Source organism: Trachymyrmex septentrionalis, unplaced genomic scaffold (genome assembly GCF_001594115.1).
Source record: "Trachymyrmex septentrionalis isolate Tsep2-gDNA-1 unplaced genomic scaffold, Tsep1.0 scaffold165, whole genome shotgun sequence".
Classification (NCBI taxonomy): domain Eukaryota; kingdom Metazoa; phylum Arthropoda; class Insecta; order Hymenoptera; family Formicidae; genus Trachymyrmex; species Trachymyrmex septentrionalis.
The window spans coordinates 432589-443156 of NW_017304811.1; the positions used below are offsets into that span (position 1 = coordinate 432589).

At 35.7% G+C, this 10568-nt stretch overlaps 2 protein-coding genes across 13 annotated transcripts in view; one reads left to right on the forward strand and one right to left on the reverse strand.

The window, feature by feature from the left end:
* Nucleotides 1-2519, forward strand: part of LOC108746308 (synaptotagmin-10-like) — a 30778-nt gene extending 28259 nt beyond the window's left edge. For both annotated transcript variants that reach the window (XM_018482999.1, XM_018483000.1), the window contains exons 6-10: nucleotides 30-198; nucleotides 284-404; nucleotides 820-991; nucleotides 1075-1281; nucleotides 1566-2519. In XM_018482999.1, the coding sequence (XP_018338501.1) occupies nucleotides 30-198; nucleotides 284-404; nucleotides 820-991; nucleotides 1075-1281; nucleotides 1566-1569 (673 nt within the window). In that variant the 3' untranslated portion in view covers nucleotides 1570-2519. The remainder of the gene's footprint in view (nucleotides 1-29; nucleotides 199-283; nucleotides 405-819; nucleotides 992-1074; nucleotides 1282-1565) is intronic.
* Nucleotides 2520-6361: 3842 nt separating this feature from the next.
* Nucleotides 6362-10568, reverse strand: part of LOC108746300 (neurobeachin) — a 105427-nt gene continuing 101220 nt past the window's right edge. For all 11 annotated transcript variants that reach the window (XM_018482990.1, XM_018482985.1, XM_018482989.1 and 8 more), the window contains 2 exons: nucleotides 9559-9710; nucleotides 6362-9425 (listed from right to left, as the gene is read on the reverse strand). In XM_018482990.1, coding sequence (XP_018338492.1) covers nucleotides 9335-9425; nucleotides 9559-9710 — 243 coding nt within the window. In that variant the 3' untranslated portion in view covers nucleotides 6362-9334. The remainder of the gene's footprint in view (nucleotides 9426-9558; nucleotides 9711-10568) is intronic.

Sequence of the window (10568 nt, forward strand, 5' to 3'; positions counted from 1 at the left end):
AGCGTTTAATATTTAATATATTTTATCAGTGTATCTTATGAAGAATTGAGAGACCGTTACTTACAATTCTCGGTGTACGACTTCGATCGATTTTCACGTCACGATCTCATTGGACAAGTAGTTCTTAAAGGGCTCTTAGATTGTACTGACCTTGAGCAAGAAATCGAATATACGATGGACATTCTCTGCGCTTTGCAGGTAATTTAATTTGCATGAAATAGACGGTTAATTATTTTAGACGGTTACTTCGAGTGTAATTTTAACTTTTCAATATTATACGTAGGAGAAAGTCGATCTGGGAGAATTGATGTTGTCATTGTGCTATCTACCAACCGCCGGTCGTTTGACATTAACTGTCGTTAAAGCCAGAAACTTAAAGGGAATGGATATAACGGGCAAATCAGGTCTGTATAGAATGGATCAGATATTTTTGTTATTATTAAGAATTATTAACTCCCCGTCTGCAATTATATTTTTACTCCACCTATCGAGCCAAGTTTTTTTACTGTTTTAGGCTTTTAAAAAAATGTAGAAAAATGTTATTTTTTAACATCTCTATTACATTACAAAATATTTTTTAACATCTCTATTACATTAACAAAATATTGTTAGAGTGTGAATTGGATTCTCCTTTATTTCGGGAAAAATTAAAAGCGAAATTTCGCTTATTCGCAAAAAAGATAGATTGCAGACCGAGAATGAATTTTTGAATATCTCTTCTTAGAATATAATATTAATTATTACTATTATTATTGTATTATCATAATTATATGTATTATTAACTATAATCTAACTGAGTATGTTTTATTTCCTCATTAGATCCTTATGTGAAAGTCTATTTGCTATGTCAAGGCAAAAGAATAAAGAAGAAAAAGACAACGGTAAAGAAGAATACTCTTTATCCCATCTACAATGAGGCACTCGTTTTTGACGTTCCTTCAGACAACATCGAGGATGTCAGTCTTATAGTGAAAGTAATTGATTACGATAGGTAAAAACAAATTTTCGACACATTTTGAAAAATTGTTTTACTAAAGTAAGAGAATGGGAAATTAAATATTTTATCCATACTAGAATCGGATCGAATGAGTTGATGGGCTGTACCGCGATTGGATCGAGCTTTATTGGAATAGGCCGTGATCACTGGTTAGAAATGCTAGATAATCCAAGAAAACCTGTAGCACAATGGTATCCATTAATGGAAACCGTATCTGGCCATATTCCAGCTGTGGATTCGGAATCACTTCCAGTAAGCCTGAGCTGCTTAAACAGGGTTAACAGGTGGGTTTAACTTCTGCGCGGATTGTGATTTACAGGATGGGAAAGCCGCTATAGTTGAAACAGTATTAGTCATATTTTTAGGCAAAAAGCACAATTAAATAATAAATTATAACAAATTTATACTTAAGAAAAAATTGTAAAATTTTTAATATAGACTCTTACCCTCTAAAGAGATAATCCAATAGTAGTTTATTATATATATAGAAATCTAAATTCTTGTATATATTGATAAGATAAAAATTTTAATAGCTTTGTTGATCCTTCTGATAAAACTCGCATTGTAGATGAAGACAAAAGGCAGAAAGTAAACACTGCAAGAGCTCGCAAATATTGTCGAACGTCGGCTTGGACATCGTCTCCTTCTGTCGTCATTTAATGCACATCGCTTGACTGACTTAAGTACAACCTCTGTCTCAAAGGAAGGCCGGAAGGCGAACTCTGTGCTTTGCAATCTTACCTCGTGCAGCAGGCATGAAATAATAAACGATCCGGCGTAACGCCAAAAAAACCAATCACTCGCGAAACATATGTTGCTCAATTCCGGCGATTCGATGGCAATCGCGACGGAAACGAGATAAATTTACGTTGCTTTACCTTTCGAGCTGCTGCTCGCGATAGTCGGGCTGGTCCCGCATCGTTTCAAATGCAGGTTATTGTTGTATTTACAATATCCCCATAGTATCCTCTCTCTTATCACACGTGATGTTGAGCATGACGCTAGCTTAAATGTTGTAGATTAACGCGTGAGATCAGCTAAAGTAAGTTTTTATAGAAGACGAAAATAAGCGTGAGGATTGTGAGGAGTTTAAGGCCTTATCCTCAATAAAGGTGAAACGGACGAATGCAGATAGCTTTAGAGACGGATTATATTAGTGGCAGAGTATATATCATTGAATACGATAGATGTTTAAGGTAGTACAAATAGAGTTGAATCTATACGTCGTTTATTATTTCACGCTCGCTATCACTTCTGTGCAAATGTTCTATTAACGTGATATATGTTTAAACATAAAGAAGGCTCGATACAAACGAGCACTGTTTGTGATAATGTATCTGAAAACACATACGCATACTGACACACATATACGTACAAGTACGCACGTGGTCCAGTGACCACGTATATCAGTAGCTGCTTCGTATACGTATGTACGTTTGCAACTAACGTGTCTACTCAATTGTGAACTTGATAATAAATAATGATACACATCGTGTAAGTTAATTATATATATATAATAAAAAAGAAGGGCAAAGCAGTCCTGTTATTATTTAATAAATTACGAATATATTATTTATATGCATGCCATGCATTTAAGAATATGATTGTAATATTATGAAAATATGAGATTTTTATTGTAAATTTTCAACGAGAGAACTGTCTGATTTTTTGATGAGTTGCATTTGGCCAAACTTGCAAAATCTATGTAAATTCTGCTTTATTGACATATTTCTAAGAATATATATCTGGTAACGTTTACACAGAATGCATGGAAAGAACTTGAGTAAGAAATATGGGCGTTTCTGGAAAATAGATGATAAATTGGGTATTTTCAAATATTTTATAAGTAAAATAAAAATGCAATGACAAAATGTACTTTTAATTGCATTTACATCTTCTTATTTTTGTTAAAATTCAAATTATTCCTGTGATTTCAAATTTCTTAAGCTCTTGTCAGTTGTGAAGAAATGGTAATTACGCCACAAAAATATACGTAAGCTACACATACTATAGAGTTATATTACGTAAACCGTAGATAATCGAATATAATATCAAAACTGAGGTGATATAATACAGTGACATATTGACTAGCGGAAAATGTGCCAACAAAGTAATTATGTAACAAAGGTAGTGTGATTAATAATAGTATGTTCTAATCACATGCTTGATATAGAAACTTCAGAGTCAGCATGCTATAATAATCTTAGAGTATCCCTCTATTTCAAGTCAATATATTTCGACTGTATGCCTTTTTTCGTCTGTAAATCGTAAGAAACATCTTTCTAAATCCTCGAGAGTTTTCCATCTATTTCGTTGTTCCAGCGATGCCCATAGAAAAAAAAACTTGATTTTTTCATACAAGTGGGACATTCTACCACAGGACTGAGCTTTCTCAAATAACTTCATGTAAGAAGTGGAACAGTCGCTCCATACTGAGAGTAGTATTTAGACGAATTCGAAGAATCTGTATTTACTCTAAAACGCGACGCAAAATGTGATCTCTCCATTAGCATTGTTATATAAAATAATTTAAATCAGGATGCGCTTGAAAATGCTAAAGTAAGCTTTCAGTTTTTTTATTACATATGTATCAGTAAAAAATTTAAACGTTCCTTTTTTCTACCTCGAATACTGAATCATTAATTCATGAATGATAAAACATCGGCTTTTTGAGATGTAAATGGACTGCGTACTGGATTATAAAATATGAATATATAAATCTTGTGTGTGTATATTTATGAATATATAAACAAGATAAATTATATTATGCAAATGAATGTACATTAAAAATTGTGTTAGTACGTATTGTAACTGTCGAAAAAGGATGAGTACTTTGTTTAATACTCTACTCTAATTATGAAAGCGATCGTACATAATTAATTTATAGACAAATAACAATAATATCGATATGGACGATGTGTATACTTTTCTAACGAGTACATACATATCTATATATTGTATATTTGAGTACTTTTCAGTGCTCCCTGTTATGATCGTGAATAACATAAATAAATCGGTAACAAGAAAGACTGTTACGTTTTAATTTCACCTGCACAATTGCAGTATATCTTTTCTACACTCTGAAAAATATATATGTGAATTTTTAACATAATGCGGTGCTTATATCATTATTCTTACCATATATATCATATGTTGATGTTTATACAACACGACAATTATATTTAACCCTCTGCTGGCAATATGAAATTTTATCTCTTCTGTCAGCCAGCAGTCTTCGAGAAACAAAGCAGATTTTTTTTATTGTTCCGGATTATAAAAATGTGAAAAAATTCTGATATATTTATTAAAACTACCAATGAGTTTTTACCATCACAGAAGTTGGATTGTGTTTTGACTTATTTTTTACAGATTTAAATTTATCTATTAGAATTCACAATTAAAATGGTGTCTTATAAAAGACCCCATGTTGCCGGCATATGATTATAATTTTGAATCCGTTTCCATATTTTTTTTTATAGTGTATCGTTTAAAATTATTGATAGTCCAAGTCTAAGCTATAAAGAAAAAAGATCGTCTGCAACATCAAATGTACTTTTCATTTATTTGACTACTTATCTTTACAGATTATTCTACCTTATGCTAAGATACAACTTTCCCATTATGTTACCTTCTAATCGAACATTACAATACTTCTAAGTATAAAATAAGCGATAGAGCTTATATATACTGGTATGTAGCAACGACTTAAGTACCTTTCTACCTAGTAGTACTCCTTAAAAGTGGCGGGAATTAATCTGTACCGCTTATCTCCTGTCAACGACGAGATGCCCGTGATTACGGTTTGGCTTCGTCGGAAATCAATACGAGACAAGTGTCGAGAGACTTTTTCGATGATGCACCCGGTCATCCTACATCCACCGATCGAGCGTCGAACCACTCACGGACGCGCTTTGACACTACCGGCAAAACAATTAGGCCACTAACTACATTTTGTTCGCGAAACATAATCGTTTGGTCATATTCTCTTTCTCTAATGTGTTTGCGCGCATGTCTTCAATTGCTTCAATTTTCGAAGTGACGAAGATGTTCACCGGAGACACCCGCAATCGGTGGGAGGCTCGATCCTGACGAGATGTAATCGCGCGGTTAACAATGATCCGTAAATTGGAAGAGCTCGACTATGATCCGCGCACGAAGATCGGGTCGCGTCAGATCGAGGTAGAAAAAAAAACCGAGTCAGTGCTTATAAAACATTGGTGCAAACGTTGCTCGACGAGCTCCCTTGAATCTGCGCGATCGAGACTGCTCCAACTTTACGGCTACGTGTATATTGACTTTCGTATGTAGATGTAAAAAAAAACCGATCATACACGTCGACGAAAGCTTTCGATCAGCTACGAAGCTCTCTCGTTAGACTCGAGACGTCGATTTACATTCCATTGAGCTTTCCCGCTACAAGGTTGACTCTCTATCCCGCGTCGCTCTTAAGTATAACTTTGAGAGACTTAAACCAGGTCTTTAAGTAGATAAACGTGAGCCTAATAAGTAAGCGCTTGAGTGTTATAGCCGCGTGTTTTGCAGCGTTGTTCCTTTTCTGTTCCCGCCCGTGATTACTCTTATAAACAGACGCGTCAATTAATCTATAGATGTAAGTACTTCTCTACGGGCAGCTCGCGGAGCGGATGAACCGGATAAAACTTTACACAGTTCTTATTATGTTTTTTCTCCTCGTAATCGTAATGTCGATAATTAAAATTATCACTTAACACGCAAACATTAAGGGCCTTATCCGACGAATATACAAATCTATGCTCCTATATAGGTAGCCGTCAATATTAAGTATGTTAATGTAGCCATAATCGTATAATAATAATAATATTAATAATAATGACGACAATAAATCGTAATCGTAATAATAATATAGGCAAACTCTTGTAGCGTTGTACTTAGCGTTATTTAAAATAGTAGCAATATTTTTTTTTATGTACTGAATGTTCAAGTACGGACAGAAATCGATCTGAGTTAACTTCCTTTAAGTATATTAGCAATATGGAGGGAATTCACTAACAATTTGCTTAAAGAGTGCAGCACATTCTCACACATCTATAAACAAATATAAAAACTTTTCTCTCTTATGTGACCTCTTGTCATCCCGATGCATTCTCATCCATTATGCTGCCTTCGCGCCTACTGAATAATTGCGAAAATGTTGAATACACGTGTTACCACGCGTCGTCAAAATCATCCCCATTATTTCGCAATTCAACTACATCCCTTTTTAACTTGATAATTTTTATGAACAAGAAACAATTATCTTTGTTCTTCAGCCCAATCAATCTAGATAACTAGGTGAACAAATGCAGTTTTATTTTGTGTGTGTGTGTGTGTGTGTGTGTGTGTGTGTGTGTGTGTGTGTGTAAATCGGCTAAAAGCAGGAAATGCAGATGGAATGTCGTGCGTTTCTTTTTTCCGTTTTCTCTTTCCCATATTTCTCTCTCACCGTAGCGAAAATAATGTGTCGATAGTGCGCCTATCATATACATCGAGTACACACGTAAACATTTACACGCGTGACACAAAAATTCGTTTCCATACGTAAGAAAATTAGCGATATTGTTGAAAACACTCAGACACAACCCTCAACCCTTCGGCGTTTCACCCGTATCATCCCACACTCTTCTTCATCCTTTCTCTGCCATTCATGCCTTCATTTTTCTGCGCGAACAAAACTACACGAACGATCATGCAGAAGCACGCCCATAACGAGTGGCAATACACCATTATTAACACGTTGCACACGTAACATTCTCCTATACATTTAAAAATTGTACGATTACCGATGATCAATTCGCGAGGGTCGCCCGCCTGATCGTTCGGTGCACAGCAAGAATCGATATTACGACCGTAGCGCTACCATGATCTCGCAAGGTCAAAGTGATTGATTGCTAGAAAACGACGGCGTTATGCATTTACTTTATACAACTACACGTAAACGGCATATCTTTTTAAATGTATCGATACCTAATTGCTGAGGATCGCAGATCGTGATTCATGACAGCGATTCGACGGTAATTCTTGACTAGAATACATATCGAGGTACGGGGAAATCTATCCTTGCCATTGTACCACGAATCAAACAATGTTAATCAATAAAATTGTTTAAAATGTCCAAATTTATTAAAATTATTAAGTATTTTATGTGCGTTTTAAAAAAACTTTGATAACTACTCTCGCGTTAATATTCCGGAGTTTCTTCCGGATCACTTTTTAGCTAATTGATGACGTCATTTGCTAAAATCGAAGACATCGTGTATTTTGTTTTAAGCAAAGCAAATGATAAATGCAAAAGCGAATTGTAATTACATATAATGCACCATAAAATCATCTGCGTCCTCTTAAATCATCGCGACGGTCAACTAAAATTTGTGATTCACTTCGAATGACTTATATTTTCCTGCTTTCTTTCCGTATTCTCTCATCTCTGTGTCTCCTTACATCTGCATTCTTTCATATACAAAGATTTTGCGACAACTGGCGACCACGAAAATATACCTATCATTGTCATACGGCTACGAAGTAACGACAACAAAACGGTTTCCCCATTCCTCTGTCTTCTTAGATACATTAAGTAATTACTCGTTACACATGATTAAAATCAAGTTGACGACAATATGCTATATCCGGAATACGTACAAACAACTGAAGGCTATACTTATGCGGCGTGTCTAAGACTAGCTCGTGAAATGCACAAGGCTCAAAATGACAATAGTACTCTGTAGTAATACTACAAGACTATCGATCACATGTTCTACGATGGCGCACGAACGAAAATCAAGCTAGTAATTCTCTACCGCCTATACGTGATCAAGCATCTTCTTCCCCATCGTTGTTGGCTATTAAGGTGTACGTCTGCTTTTTTTCTTCATTCTCTCACATTTCACGCTTTCTCTCTCTCTCTCTCTCTCTCTCTCTCTCTCTCTCTCTCTCTCTCTTTCTCATTCTCTTTCTCTCTTTCTCTTTCTTTCATCTCTCATATACTCACTCGAATCATCCTAAGGATCACTGACAACGCATTCATACATAAACGCGATCCTTGACAACTCACGGAATGTTAAGGATGAATTCGGGATGTTACTTTAGCCTAAATAACTTGCTTTGCTGATTAATATACGTCGCGTGCGAAAATACCAAGAAATATCCTCGCAAAAAGTTAAGCTGGACGGCTTTGATAAAAATTAGGATCTCTTTCGAAGGACGCGAACATCAGGGTGTAGAAAGTGTTGCGGCGGCGGCGGCGGCGGGGGATGAGGGGTAGGAGATTGATACCGCGGCCGGGAGAATGATTAGCGATGTGTCTACCGCGCAGCATTTACCGGTGCTACCGCGGCATCAGTGATTTACGCAGTGCGTTCGCGTGCGTGTAGTTCGAACTGAACGTACAAGGTGCTTAGCCAAAAGGTTCGACGTGAGCGACATTAATACGTCTGAGAAGAATAGAATGCAAACCTCTCGCGATAATGCACGCCTTTCACTTCCTTGGCCCCTCTAATATAGGGAATAAAGCGCGCGTCTATGCACGTGTGTATGTATATATGTATAACGTGAAGAATTACATATTCCGTATTTACAATTGGACATTTAACGCTAGAGTGTCGTGGGCCAAATCCACGTGCAGTTCCAGGCATAAAAATAACGTATGTTCAGCTCCGCCGTCTCGTCGACGCGGTTTCTTTCTTCGGCGCTTATCGTCTTTTCCCGTTATAGCATACCTTTTTCTCCGCGCCGCGTGAGAAGAAATCGCGCGAACACTCGCGAACATAGATAGATCCGAGTCTTTGTTAATTGACTAGCGTTTTCGAGCGGCACGTAATATAATTTTCGCGCTTTTACAAGCATGCGACATGGTTTGACGTTCACTCGGCAATTACGCGGGATAAACGGCCGGAACTCTGATTGCACCTCGCCCTCTGTATCACGCTCCGCTCGACCTTCTCTCTCACGGAAGCACTGCACGCAGCCATGTAAGCGAGTTTATTGCTAAACGTTAAAATTCGCAGTGCACCACATTTATTTCATTGCCGCTCGTTGCACCTAATTCGAAAACGATTGATTGAATATACTTTATATACCATAAATTGCGGCGAATCTAAAGATAGTCTGACGAGAAGCTGGCCCGTACAAATGTCGCGCAAATACTATGGTTCCCCCGTACATTCGGTACACTCGTGAGTGATCCACGAAAAATTGAACAAACGCAGCGTCGTTTGTCCGAGAAAATACATGTAAATTCGAAGTTGTCGTACTTGGAAAGTTAAACGCAAGAATTTGTTTTATAGGATGCGCCGTGCCTTCTTAGGCGAAGAGGAAGTCGTAATTTCAGTAACGCTGCTGGAACTCGTGATGCCATCTGTTAAAGTCGATGTGGAATATCACAATGGACCCGTTTGCCAGACCAGCTAGAAGAAACCTGTAAAAAATAGAATATATTTAGGATTCGTTAAAAGAATATAATTTTAAAGTGGATTCCTGAAATTATGTGCAAACGTTATCTCATTGTTAAAGACTAAGAAAAAGATATTTTTTATGTAGATTTCACTTACTTTTGATCATGAGCTAGTGCAAGGGATCGCACGCTGCTTTCGCATGCGGGAAATGCATAAAGTAGGGCAAGATTAAAAGTTCGCCAAACTTCAACGATACCCTTGTCACCTCCAGTCATCAAGTATTCGCCGTCTCTGCTCAGTAATAAGCACTGGAAATAAATTAACGGTATTAACATATAATATATACAGAATTTATTGCGTTTATAAAATTTGAGCCTAGGGGCTAATTATGATCCTCAAAAGCCCTAATCTAATCCCCTTCTTCCTTTCCATCCTAACAAATACAACTCTTTTTGCATATCTCAAATTTATAAATACACTGATAAACTACTATCAATAGTATTTTGTCAGTGACAAATATCACGTTAACTTTTAATAAGTAGCCACAAACAATAGCTCCACTGTTTTCTTAAAAATCTTGTATTAGAAAATAAAAATGTTGATATTTAGAAGCCTAGATGTCTTAAAGTTTATTATTTTTATTCTTCTATCTTATAAGAGTATAATTAAGCTAAATTTACAGAAAAATGTTCTGATTATCAACAAAATGTTGGCTACCAACAAGAAATATACACAAAATGCATTCTGATCATATCAATCAGAATTTTATAATTAAATATTGTAATTAAATTTTTAGTTATTTCGATTAAAACATTTGATAGATTTAACTATAATATAAGTGTAATATTTAATTTAAACTTTGATAATTGAATCTATTAAGATTTCAATTAATGCAACAAGACTTTTTTCCAATGTAACTATAATATATAATATATTAAACAATGTAAATAAAAAATTTTTTAGATATTCTGTGCACTCTACTTATCAACCAGCATATCTTTAAATAATCTACTTAAAGATTTATCATATCATTGATCACATATAAAAGTTGTTAAAAAGGAGGCAGTATCAAATATATGTATTATTAATTACAATCGCTATCAATTGTTTCAACAATCCACAAAATTGTATCATAAACACAATTGTTAAAATTAATTATGTAATTT